At 31.7% G+C, this 14,208-nt stretch overlaps 1 protein-coding gene across 1 annotated transcript; it reads left to right on the top strand.

Moving 5' to 3' along the window:
- The first annotated feature begins 3,914 nt into the window (after nucleotides 1-3,914).
- Nucleotides 3,915-7,271, top strand: LOC149165271 (beta-glucosidase 13-like). Its single transcript, XM_089429768.1, has 13 exons — nucleotides 3,915-4,119; nucleotides 4,213-4,279; nucleotides 4,379-4,437; nucleotides 4,683-4,758; nucleotides 4,850-4,930; nucleotides 5,259-5,346; nucleotides 5,434-5,686; nucleotides 5,766-5,881; nucleotides 5,966-6,246; nucleotides 6,440-6,471; nucleotides 6,608-6,710; nucleotides 6,828-6,936; nucleotides 7,023-7,271. The coding sequence occupies exons 1-13, from the start codon at nucleotides 3,940-3,942 to the stop codon at nucleotides 7,231-7,233; spliced, it is 1,656 nt and encodes a 551-aa protein (XP_089285894.1). The 5' UTR covers nucleotides 3,915-3,939; the 3' UTR covers nucleotides 7,234-7,271.
- Nucleotides 7,272-14,208: the final 6,937 nt, after the last annotated feature.

The raw sequence follows: 14,208 nt of genomic DNA, 5'->3' as shown, positions 1-14,208 counted from the left end.
CAACATAAACATTCAAAGGTAACTATCCATCGAACATCATAATAGAAACAAGAAAATAAAAAAGACAAAAATACTACGTCGTTGTGCCAATCATTGTGCCAATTTGAATGATAACTATCATTATATATATAAACACATCGAGCCATGATACAAAACCAATTTACCCTATAGATAGGGTGGTAAAGAAAATAGAAGAACAACAAGGGCCCTACCCACAATGACGAATAAACCCCATTGGCCATTAATACTCATAGTACTCCTAGCCTACACTTGCAGAACTTGGACCAACTCCTAAAAACATTAAGTATATGCATAATCTTAGTGAAGGATCAAGGTCGCAGCCGCTAAGTAGTCAAGATGTTCGAGCATAATCCTGAGTATTATCAGAAGATAAATGTGAGGAACTTGGAAGAGAAGACCCTTGTGTAAGGATGGTGCATCAGTTAACTGAATTCCTCCATTACGCAGGTTAAAGTGAGGCATGCCAGTGGGGAAGGTATGGAATCCTACCTATATTGTAAATAACTGCACCCAATAAGAAAGAAATTAACCCCATGCGAATAGATTAAGCACTGCAAGGAAAAAGGAAAGAAGCTTGGTTGAAACCTTATAGACATTACCTGGAGGGTGTCGTCACCATGTTAGAATCTCACGCACTGAAACCAAAATTCAAAACAAACAATTATTAGTTCACGGGTCACAACCAACCCTGTCGATATACGATATGGATTGGAGACAATAAAACAAAAGGGTAATTTCCCTTCCTTACCAAGAACCAAAAACAAACTTCTTGTGGCCTAAACCTAAGAAGTTATGTCTCCATTCACCATTTTTAAACCTGCAATTCCAGCAAGAGCAATAGTAACCCTGGAAAAATTGATTGTGGAGCTAATAGTAGAAGTAAAGAAGAAAACAAAAATAAAAGTTTAGATTAGCAATGAATAGGAACGGATAGGAACTCACCTTGGTGGGGGTTTGGAACAAAACTCTCTCGGCATGCAGCAATGGAAAAATGACCGACTGAACAGGGGAAAAAACTGGTTAGTTGCCCAAAATTCCTCCGCGAGCCAGCTGAATCATAGGATTGAAACCCTAGTATATCGACGGTAGGATCTCACCTTCGGGAAAGTTCGATGGGCCTGGCATAAGCCTAATTTTCGATAGTATGAAATACGCCTTGTCATGACAGGACTATGACCCAAATGCCTATTCCTGCTATTGCCAAAGCAACACGCATGTGCCTGGTCTGAATGCACTCTTAATATAGCCTTGTATGAAGTTTACAATGTGACATCCCATATGTGATGAGGATGTATAAAGCTTATATGTGTGACAAAGGCAGACATTTTTTTTTTTTCCGAAGAAATAGAATTCATAATTTCTATTAAAAAGATTACATGCGGTTGATGTCATTGGCATAGGCTGTAAAGACAGACCTTATTACAATGACCATAAACATTAATTAATTTATGTTCCATACCTATAATTGAAGTGTGGGAAATGATAGTTAGTTAACTATTAATACAATTATAACATTTTAATATCTTGCAATTAGTGATTGGTGTGGATGGTTATTCTAATGAGTAAGCACACCAAAAAAAATATGGCGATGGATGTTACAATTATTTAACTTTGTATACTGAAATATTTTATTTATGATGGATATTGATTATTTTTATTATTAATAATATTTTTTGAATCCCACATATTTTTATATTAAAATTAAATGAATTACACATTTCTTCTTATTAGGAGAGAAGCTCAATTATTTTACTTTTAATTATCTATTTATTTTAAACATTGAAATGGAAATATATATGTATATGAAAAATGAATTGAGCTAAAGCAATAAGAATGAGATTATTAATGTTATTAATATTCTATATTTATTTTAATTAAATCTAACTAAATAATATATCTAGTTATGTTTTTATTATAGTTAACATTATTTTTTATTTAGAGTATTTACATGTGTCAATTCCAGCATCGCCTTCATAGTTGAATCTATAATGTTAATGCAATTATCACTTTATTTTAAATTATTATTATTAATTATAGAAATAATAAATATATAACTTAAACATATATACATTTAAAAAACATGTAACAAAAATTTTAACTATGAAGATACACCCCACTTTACCATGGAGATTCTTAATCTGTAAATAGACTTTGTTATAATACCATGGGGCAATACAATAACTTATTGCACTTAGAGACACATTCTACAACCCAGTATGAGAGTGATGTGAAATTCTATGGGTGCTCATAGTAGAGTTGAGGAGTGTAGATAAAGTAACTAAATATTTCAAAAATTAATTTGGATATCAATATTGACTAAATTATTTCAAAATTAATTTCATATATAGAGAGAAAGTTTATATATATATATATATATATATATATATATATATATATATATATATATATATATATATATCTAGATAAACAATTGAAAGTAAAAGAACAATTACTTTTTAATAATAATATAATAAGAGAGGTGCATAATTCATTTAATTCTTCATATAAAATTAATATGTGGTATTTTAAATATATTATTAATGATAAAATATGTGGTTGCATAGCTAAAATATTTCAATATATAGTTAAACAAAACAAAAAGTATGGGCAATTGAAAAACCTAAAATATTATGGTTACAAATTTCAAGTAAGTCTTACTATTCTACATTTTAGTCTCATTTTAGGTATATTTTTGTATCAAATTTTATATGAGATATATATATATATATATATATATATATATATATATATATAGATATATATATATATAGTCCTTGAATTTATTACGTTGCAAGGGGATTAAATCTCTCAAGTTGCAAACCTTCTCTCGAGTTTTTGCATTCTAGAAGTTTTCACCTCAGCATATTTGATCTATTTGCTTGCTAAGATGGATCTATTCTAGTCCCAAAAAACTATAACTCATTTCATCTGACACTTGTTGATTTGACATTTTTTAATTAATCAATTTAATTAAAAAGACAACATTTTATTTGAGAATATTAATAAAAATATTTTACAATATTTCATAAAAATCCTTAGCATTCACGTAATAATTATTAATAATTAAATTACAAGTATGTAAAACCTATTCCAAAATAAACATATTTAATAGAATTATTATAATGATATAAAAGAAACCCTTCAATTCCTACATAATTTTAGTTAAAATTGTAGGAAAATACCAAAAATAAAAATAAAAGTTATTTAATTATTAATTAGATTACGTTAGTTAACCATGAAATAAAAAGGTTATGTAATTATTAATTTAGGTTATTAAATGTACTTTTAAAGTTACATTTTTTAAATGTGATGTTTAACCCAAAAAAATTAAATAAAAAACTCAATTATTGTTTTCAAAAATATGTTAATATTATATTTAGGAAAAATTAAAACTCAATTATTGTTTACAAAAATATGTTAATATTATATTTAGGATACATTTTTAATTGATTTTCGATAAAAGCATTTTCTTAGTTGTTTTTGGTGAGAATAATTTCAATATTTATATAAAGTTGGGGAAGAAATTCCAAAAAACAATTGAAGTTGACCCTATGACGTACAAGTATTAACCCAAAAGTTGATACTTCTTTGTCGATAATTTGTGAAGTAAAAGTGGATCCCACGACTTCGAACTTTTGCACTCCACTCATGCAGAAAAGTTAATATTTTGTTGTCGATCATTTGTTCAGATTTGCAGGAATCAGTATAAGTGGATCCCACAACTTTACACTTCATCCTTATTTTATCATAAATAGACATAATTTTAACGTCGTAGCCGAGGCTCAGCGTCCTGACAGACTAGAAGTCAGGTGGGGTGATATTGCTATGGTCCTCGCTGATTTTATATTGCGTACTGTTTGATTTCTGCAAAAATTCCTTACTTTACATCGGCATCTCAAAGCAAAACTGCGAAATAACATGGCAGGAATTCAAGGTCTAAGTTCATACTGCATCTGCAACTGTTTGCGATTTTCACTCTCTCTTCTCCTCCTCCTGATCACTGGAGATGTTAAGGCGGCAGGATGTTGTTCTGCAAAGATAGATAGAAGCATGTTTCCAAAAGATTTTAAGTTCGGCGCCGCCACATCTGCTTACCAAGTTGATCTTCCCACGTCAATCCCTGCACCTTCAATATAATATCAATTACTTTATGGACTATATTTCTGAGATATTTTTGGGTTTGATTTACAGGTGGAAGGAGCTGTCCGCGAGGGCGGGAGACTGCCCAGCATCTGGGATACATTCTCCCACACCGCAGGTTTACGCTCAAACCATACATACATGAACTTTAACGCCGAGCCCCTTCCATTCAGTTTGTGTGTTTGAAGTAACTTGTTATTTAATTACTGCTATACAGGTAAAATTGCAGATGGCACGAACGGGGATGTTGCAGATGATCAATACCACCTCTATAAGGTAGGAAAATAAATTAAGAACAGTATTTCTTTTGATTGGTAAATAGTCTATTTTAAGTAAGGACTGCAGATTCCTGAAATACCCCAAATGTGAAGGCGAGAGGTAAACAATTGATTTCGGATATTCTAAGCAATCTGCAATTGACGTAAAGATGTCTGAAAACATTGTAACTAGTCCATTGACTTATAGAGAATCATAATATATTATTTTTTGATTAAATTCAAATGGTTTGCACTGATATTAAGGAGGATATTCAACGCTTAAAATATATGGGAATGGACGTCTATCGTTTTTCAATTTCCTGGTCGCGTATCTTTCCTAGTAAGTTGAAGAAAGCTCTTTTTTTTTTTCTATTTTCAGCCTTCATCTCCTTTAGTAACTCTCTAATAATTTTTAGGAATTGTTTTTACAGAGGGCTCTCCAAGACATGGTGGTGTCAATCAAGAAGGAATCGCTTATTACAATAATCTCATAAACGAGCTTCTCAATAATGGTATCAGAGAAATCATTTATTAGCCCTCCATGGTCTATAGGATTTGTCAGTCCTTGTGGATTGGAAGCAAGTATAGTGAGAAGTTCAAAAGTTTGATTTTTAATCTGGGTTTGTCTATAATCAGGGAGTGTGTTTGTTTCATCTGCATTTTAGCTTCTGTTTCTGCTCTTGCCTTCAAAATATTTATATATATTATTTCAGTTTAAGGGGGTGAGTTAATGGATTGAACCATTTTTCAGAAAATTTATAAACCTACCATTCAAAGAGTGGAAAGTTTTCCTTTATCATTATATATAAAACTTGTATATGGCCTTTGCATTAATTGCAGATATAGAGCCTTTCATTACACTGTTCCATTGGGACTTACCACAGGCTCTGGAAGACGAGTATATGGGATTCCTTAGCCAAAAAATCGTGTAATGTTCACTCATCATGTCATAAATATTTGTTTGGCGCTTTCAAAACATGGAAATATATATTTAAGCATTTTCTCTTTCTTTCAGAGAGGACTTCGGCGTATATGCAGAAGAATGTTTTCGAGCTTTTGGGGACCGTGTGAAATATTGGGTAACTGTGAATGAACAGCTTTACTTCTCATATCTTGGCTACGATATTGGGGTTGAAGCTCCTGGTCGATGTTCCCCTGGATTTGGAAACTGCACAGCGGGTGATTCTGCAACAGAGCCTTATATTGTAGGCCACAATATGCTTCTTGCACATAGCGCCGCTGTAAAAATATATAAGACTAAGTACCAGGTACTCAGAATAAGTGATCTGATTTGATATGGTTTTGTGTTGAACAAGAATATATTGTAAAGTTAAAAATAAAATGCAGGGAAAACAGAAAGGTTCGATAGGCATAGTGCTTACAGCGAACTGGATGGTGTCATGTTCTAAATCATTGGTGGATCAAATGGCTACTCAGAGAGCGATCGACTTTAGGATAGGATGGTATAATTGCTAGTTCATTTTTATTAGAACAAATAATTTTTTGGCATTCGAAGTATTTAGATTTTTACTTTTGAATTGCAAAAGGTTTTTCGATCCATTGAAGTCAGAAAAATATAATGAAATGGTTTTTCTTACTGCCAAAAGGATTTTGGAGCCGTTGACTTCCGGAAAATACCCCGACTCGATGAGAACGTTAGTTGGCGCACGTTTGCCTAGGTTTACGAGTCAACAGGCGAAAGAACTGAAAGGCTCCTTCGATTTTCTTGGGTATAACTACTACACAACATACTTCGCAATCAACAATCCTCATCCACCAAATCCTCTCCTCACGGATTTCGTTTTGGATGCCAGGGCGAATATAACGTGTAATATTGCAAGCCATTATTTTAACAATAGTTTTTATTTATGTATAGCTCACCCAGCACAATGCTGCAGTGAAACAGATTTTGTTTGTCATGGAACTAATGTTTTAATCCCTATGTGATCTGTTCAACATTTTTATAATCTTTCTTGATTTCATAGTTTGATATTAATATTGGTATATTGTCCGAGTTTCAGATGAAGTTGATGGAGTTTACATTGGATCAGTGGTAAGTCCATCTTCAAAAAAAATTTAAAAGGTTATTGGATTATTTTAAGTTCAATCTGTTGTTGTTGGGTTATTTTTTAATATGATCATCACAAATAGAGAGAAGTATCTTAAACCATTGTTCATCTGTTTTGCAGGAAGGAGTCTCAACTTATAGGTCTTATCCGGCGGGACTAAAGGACCTAATAAACTATACAAAACACCAATATAACAACCCTCCTATATATGTCACCGAAACTGGTACTTGAGCCTTAACATTTATTGAAGAAGAAAGAAATATTTCTGTGTTCTCTTGAAGATCTGAATTTGGAACGAAGGGATTATTAAGGACATGAATATGGGTATGAATTCTCACAGGATATGCTGATTTTGACAATGGCACAACTCCACTGGAACAAACATTAAACGATTCCGGGCGAGTGATGTACCATTCAGAGCACTTATCAGAAATACTTGAAGCTATCAGGTAGGCTGATGTTTTGTGATTTAATTGGTTGTATAGATGAACGATTTTATACTCATATAGTGTTTGCCTGATAAAAATGATGGCAGCGAGGGAGCTGATATTCGAGGTTATCTGGTTTGGTCGCTGTTGGATAACTTTGAATGGGCGTTTGGGTATACCTATCGATTCGGTTTATATTATGTGGATTACAAGGACAATTTGAAAAGATATCCGAGGGCCTCTGCGAATTGGTTTAGGTACATCCTCACACAGGAGAATATGTTTTCAGAAAACCAGCAGAGGCACTACCCACAATAAGTTCAGTGAGCTGTTTTACGTTGAATTAAGCTATTTACTATGGCTATACTGATACCTATATTTGGATCGGTACTGGGTTTTCTATTCTTCAAATAGAAGCAATTAAATACAGATACCTATATTTGGATCGGAACTGGGTTTTCTATTCTTCAAATAGAAGCAATTAAATACACTTTCGAGAGAATGAGTATTGTATTTCTACTTTGACAAAATGGGTATAGCTTTATATTTTCATGGAATCTATTCTTGTTTGGACTCATGGAGTTTTGCCTCAGTTTAGCATTACATGGGTAGTAGCATAGAGAAATATATATTCATTTATAATTTTGACAGATTCCAGTTATATTTTTACTATGAGAGGAAATGCATTTCCATTAGAATTTTGTGTAAGATTCAGATTGAATGTAATAGTTTTTCACTTTGGCAGCAAATGTATTTCTATTACTGTTAATGAAATATTTTTTAACTTGAGTAAAATTGGATTTCTGTTTGCATCAGACGAGTATGGGGGTGTGTTAAGATTGTACGTATATTTAATTTACATTAAAGATCATAAATGTGTTGAATGTTTTAATAATATTGGTAAAATAAATTTGGAAAATATTTTAATAGAATTAATAAAAATATATACAATTAAATTTAAGTATATTAAAATTTAGATTTTTAAATTTTAATATTTATAATTATAGTAAATTTAAAGTTTAAATGAATATATATCTTTAAAATAATTTACATTAGTGTTTTTTCTTGTATTTTTATGATGGTGTAATTTTTATTTGATAAACCACTCAAATGTGTTATGCAAAATATTATAAGATCTTTAATTTCTCATATTATATTCAGATGAGCGACAATATAGTGCTCTTAATAGTTATATTGACCTTGTATTAAACTTACCCTAATTCAAATTACTAATTTCACTTATCAAAATGATTAATAAAAAAATATATATATATATATATAAAATTATAAATCACATCTAGTAAGTGTGTATCTTAATTTTAAAGTTCTCAATATAAATGTTTTAACATTCATAAAAGTATATATATATATATATATATATATATATATATATATATATATATATATATATATATATATATATATTATAATTGATATAAAGGTTTTACATTTTTATTAGTTTCTCTTTAATATTTATGTCTATCAATGTGTTTAGTTTGTATTTTTATAATTTTGATTTAATGGTTAATAATTATTAGATGGATGACAGGATTTATTTTCCATAAACTATTTTACAATCTTAAAGATTGAAATTTATGTTAAAAATTAAAGATTGAGAATTATATTAAAAGTAGTTAATTAAACTGATTATTAAAAAATGACATATGAACATGTGTCATATGAAGTTTGAACATAAGTTATGGTATTTTGGACATGTGGTATTGGTAAGCCATGGTATTGTAATAAAGCCTAATTTACAGGTTACAAATATTCATGGCTTAATAGAGTTAAATCTCCATGGTTAAGAGTTTTGTTACATGTTTTTTTTCCATGTATATATGTTTAAATCAAATATTAATTATTTTATAAATAATAATAATAATAATTATAAATAAAGTTATGGTTTACTTGATTTTTATGATTTTTTAAATTTTAGCAATGTGAGATGTCTCATAAGATAAGTATTATGTTAAAGAGTGCAATTAGGGTCAAACCCCCTTCCTAGAAGCCTTATATATATAGTGTCGAAGAATCATGTCTCTAAGGACATGAGCATTCATTGAAAATAGCTCATACCCACATAAATAACGTATTTATTATAAGTTACTATCCACCATAATTTAATCAAGTATTTGGGTAAAATATGAGATAAGGAAATATATATAAATAATATACTTACCAAGAGCTACTTCCCACCATTATTTACAGGTTCTTCAACACTTTAAAAAATATGGGTAAAATGTAAATGTACAAACTTGATAGAATTTAATTTACAAAGATACTTGACCCAATTTACAAAGATACATGACTCTTGCGTATCTTGAGTGTACACTTCACTTATAATCTCATATATTCTTGTACTTATTGTTGATATTCTATCCACAATCATTGTTAATGATGATGTAAAATGAATGCTACTAAAGTTTTAATGTGATTGCTTTTGAAATCTAAATTAAAGTTGCTATTGGGCTAATAAGACATTGAAGTAATTGTTGCAAGCATAAAACATACCATAAAATTTAAGATGGTATCAGAGTCCAAGTGAAGACAAGCCTAAGGAACAAGAGAAACAATCATTATTGAATAATTGTTGTTGTTGAACAAGGTTTGTTGGAACAAGTCTCCATGGTTACTCACTCTTATTTCAAGACAAAAGATAAGCTCAATGACAAATCAAATTATCATGTCTAGAAGATGACTCTTGATTTGACCTTGGAGGAACATGAAGTGTTGGATTATGTGCAAGGGAAAGTGGTGGAGGCTATTTCAAATGCACTTGTTGCTACTAGAACGAAGTATAGAAAAGGAGAAGTTAAAGCTAGGAAAATATTAGTTGACTTCTTTCAAAAGCATTTAATCTCTTATATTTCTGATTTGGGAACTTCCAAGGAAATGTATGATAAATTGATAGGGATGTTCAAAGTCAACAATTCAAATCAAATTCTCTTTCTCAAGAACAAGTTGAAGGATATCAAAATGGAAAAATGGGAGTCTATACAAGCATATTTCATTAGAATAACTCAAGTAAAGAATGATTTGTTATCTATTAGAGAAGTTATTGTTGACAAGGAACTCACCCTTATTGCACTTGGAGGTCTTACAAGGCCATGGGAAACATTTTTCACCACCATTCTCAACAATGACAAGATACCTGGTTTTGATGAGCTATTAGCTAGATGCACTCAAGAGGAAATAAGGATGATGGAGAGAGATAAGTCTGTTAATGGAAGTGAACCTACTGCTTTCTCTACACATGCTAAAAGGAGAAATGATGTTGGTCCATCAAATTCAAGAAGGTAGGGTTTTGGATCTAAGAAGGGATTCAAAGGAAAAGGCAAAGGAAGATGCTTCAATTGCAACAAGTTTGGCCACTATGCTAGAGAATGTCCTCACAAGAAGAATCCTCCAAGGGACAACAAAAACAATCAAGAAACAACAAGTCTAACTACAAAGGGAAGTGGAATGTTCCTACTTCTCGAGAATGAAATAATCGACCTCCCAAGAGGACAAGAAATGTTAGGTATGATGAAAATAATGTTGTTGAAATGCAAGATGATTATTATCTCATTTATGCTTTATCTACTGCCTCTCCTCCAGACACCTTGGATCATTGGTTAATCGATAGTGGACCCTCGAGGCATTTCACTGGATATAAGGAGGTTCTCTCAAATTTAGTTGAGAGGAAGACTAATCTAAATATTATTCTTGGAGATAATGCCACCTACCCCATGAAAGGAATAGGAACTGTTACTCTTCACTTGAACTATGGTCAAACCATACATCTTCAAGATGTTTTGTATGTGGTTGATTTGAAGAAGAATTTGGCATCTATTTGTGCAATGGAGGACATTTAATGCTTCAAGGTAGCTTTCACTGATGGAAAGGTGCGTGCATGGAATAAGAACTTTAGAGATTCTTTTACTCTTGGGTTTAGGGTTAATGGTATTTATTAAGTCGGAGGAAGTCCTTTGGGAGCTTTGGAAAATGACACCTCTATTCAATATGAGTTATGGCACCAACTATTTTCTCATTTACATTACAAAGTGTTATCGAGTGTAAGGAAGATGGTCACAGGGATGTTAGAATTTCATATGAATCATGAAAGAGTTTTTCAAGATTGTGGAATACGAAGACATACAAAGGGACCATTCCCTTCTAGTGAGAGAAAGACCATTGATATTCTTCAATTGGTCCATTCTGACATGGTTGGTCCTTTGTCTATGACTTCATTGGGAGGATACTTATACTTCAAGGTTGAAAATTACATGCCACTTATTTTGGTATTATATGTTGACGATCTATTTTCGACTGGCACAAACCCTCTCATTTATCAATGTAATAGGGTGTTGACTTCTGAATTCGAGATGGACTTAGGATTGTGCATTACTTCCTAGGCTTGGAGGTCTAGCAAAATCTTGTTTAGATTTTCCTTTCTCAAGGAAAATATATTGTGAAGTTGTTAAAAATATGTGGCATGGTGGACTACAAGTTTGTGACTACACTGATGGAACTAAATTTCAAGAAGCTATGTGGAAGTGTTGTTGGTTTGGTTCGAAAAATCCTACCAAATATAGCCAACTTGTGGGACCATTAATGTTCTTGGTGAACACATGACCAGACATATGCTTTGTTGTTAATACATTGAAGCAATTTATGGTTGAGCCTTATCATATGCATTGGGTTGCTATATAGAATCTTCTAATATATCTTCATGGTACTATCAACCATGGACTAAGGTACATTATTGGGGATCTGGTATTACATGGATATACTTATGCCAATTGGGTTTGTAATGTGGTGGATAGAAAAAGAACATTTGGATGTTGTTTCTCTTTGGGATCTGCTTAAATCACATTGATGAGCTGAAAAACCAAAGTTTGTTGCACTAAGCACTACTGAGGTTGAATATATTACAGCTAGTATGGCTTGTTGTGAAGCCATTTGGTTGAGGAAACTCTTTAGTGAGCTATTTGAGCACATGTTGGATACCATTATCATTTATTATGATAATCGAAGTTGGATTCGCCTTTTATACAATCCCATGTTCCACGACTAATTTAGGAATATTGATATTAGGTACCATTTTATCTTAGATATGGTACAGTGGGGAGCAATAAGGCTCCAACACATCAGGATGGATGACCAGGTTGTTGACATCCTCACAAAGCTTTTGGGAAAGGCCAAGTTCTTAGCCTTGAAAGGGAGACTTGGAGGCATGGAAAGACCCTCCCATGAGGGTCCTGATTGAGTTGGACAGTGAGCCCTAAGAGCTCCTAGGGGCCTGGGGTACTTCTTGGAGATATATAAGCACAAGGTGAGTGGTTCACCTTCCCATGTGGAGTACATGCCCTAGCATGTGATCATAAGGTGAGTGGTTCACCTTCCCCTATTGAGTACTATATATAGGTGAGTGGTTCACCATCCCTTATGGAAACCCCAACATACAACCTACCCTTGTAGTCTGGGACTCTTGGGAAGTACCTCTCATTTGGCCAATGAGTTGGGAAAAGTTTTTAGGGTTAATTATTACTATCGATAGATGCATCAGGTACTATTGTATTCCTTATGACTAGGATGCATGATGTTCAATAGCTTGATCACTAAGCATCAAGCCTGGTAGGGGTTCTATCCCTAGACACGAGGACTTGCCTCTATTATTTTGGCAAGAGTGGCAGGGTCTTGTGACCCACCCTCTTTCAATCCTTTCTTATTGGACTATGATATCAACCGTTAGCAAAGATGAGAGAAGTTTCAGAGATGGCGCATGATGGACATGATAGTATAGCCATGGATGAATGTTGACAAGGTAGAATTCCACCCTAGTTGAGAGGGATTGTTAAATATTGCAACTAGGGGCTAATTTCCCTTCCTAGAAGCCATATATATATATATATGTATATATATATATATATATATATATATATATATATATATATATATATATATATATATATATATATATATATATATATATATATATATATATATATATATATATCGTAAGTAATTAATAATTAACTAATAATTAGCGTTGAAGATTCATGTCTCTAAGGACATTACCATTCGTTGAAAATAGCTCATACTCACGTAAATAGCATATTTACCATGAGTTACTACCCACCATAATTTAAGCAAGCATTTGTGTAAAAAATGGGATAAGGAAAAAAAAATGTAAATAAATATACTTACTAGGAGTTACCGCCCACCATTATTTATGGGTTCTTCAACACTTCAACAAATATGGGTAAAAATGTAAATGTGCAAACTTATTAGAATTTAATTTACAAAGATATGTGATCCAATTTACAAAGAGACATGTATCTTGGGTATCTTCAATATACAATTCACTTAGCATCTCATATCTTCTTGTACTTATTGTTGATGTTCTATCTACAATTACTATCAATGATGCTCTAAAGTAAATGCTATTGAAGTTTTAATGTGATTGTTATTGGAATCTAAAGTAAAGTTGTTATTGGGCTAATAAGACATTGAAGTAATTGTTGCAAGCATAGAACATACCATAAAATTTAACATATTTTGGTACCTATCAGTATCTATTAGCCATTTAATTTATATAACTGTGCTACTTAATATAAAAAATGTATGGAATAAATTAAAATAAGTCTTAAATTAAATAAGAATTAAAAATATTTTATTTAAAGGAAAAAATTATAAATTTATAAATCAAAATTATTATTATTATTTAAATAAATTAAAATTTTAAAAATAACTATATACAGATATAATGAAAATTATAATATAAAATATAAATATTTAAATGAAAAAATTCATAATATTTTTTATATCTCCTCGACAAATTGAAGTTTTTTTTTTGTGAATTAATACTTTATATTATCAAAAAATCAAATTTGTATTGTTATTGCAGCTATCGAGGACTTTTTTGTTCCTCATTAAAACTACCACGGATTTGATAGACCTACACTTCCCTAAACTCTCCATGGTCTCCAAATTTAGCATACCACTAACTGTAGATTACATCAAAGAACAAAAAAGCCCATATTATTGGGCTGACCCAAAACTAGACAAATAGAAAGACTATGAAACTGACAAACATAATAGTTCATTCATATTTTGAAGATGAGATAGTAGTTGGAGCTCTAGCACTCGATCATGGAGGTTATGGAGGCTCAACATTATCAGATTCACACTATATGTGCCCCTCTCCATGAGCAAGTCTTTGATCAATTCTTTCTAGATAGAAACACTAGTTTTTTTGTGTTCTCTTGATGTCTTCCAAGGTGGAAAAGACATTGTACCTCTCAATCTATT

The sequence above is a fragment of the Pinus tabuliformis genome, chromosome 5_1, assembly GCF_031772625.1.
Source record: "Pinus tabuliformis cultivar Carrire ecotype Pingquan chromosome 5_1, CPIR1, whole genome shotgun sequence".
Lineage (NCBI taxonomy): Eukaryota > Viridiplantae > Streptophyta > Pinopsida > Pinales > Pinaceae > Pinus > Pinus tabuliformis.
This window is presented reverse-complemented; position numbering and strand designations above follow the sequence as displayed.

What these genes read in the sequence shown, in the direction of transcription:
- LOC149165271 (XM_089429768.1), top strand. Translation starts at nt 3,940, where the DNA reads ATGGCAGGAATTCAAGGTCTAAGTTCATACTGCATCTGCAACTGTTTG. An exon ending in CTGGTCGCGTATCTTTCCTA is followed by an intron (nt 4,759 to 4,849) that starts GTAAGTTGAAGA and finishes TTGTTTTTACAG; the next exon opens with AGGGCTCTCCAAGACATGGT. An exon ending in TGCCAGGGCGAATATAACGT is followed by an intron (nt 6,247 to 6,439) that starts GTAATATTGCAA and finishes TCCGAGTTTCAG; the next exon opens with ATGAAGTTGATGGAGTTTAC.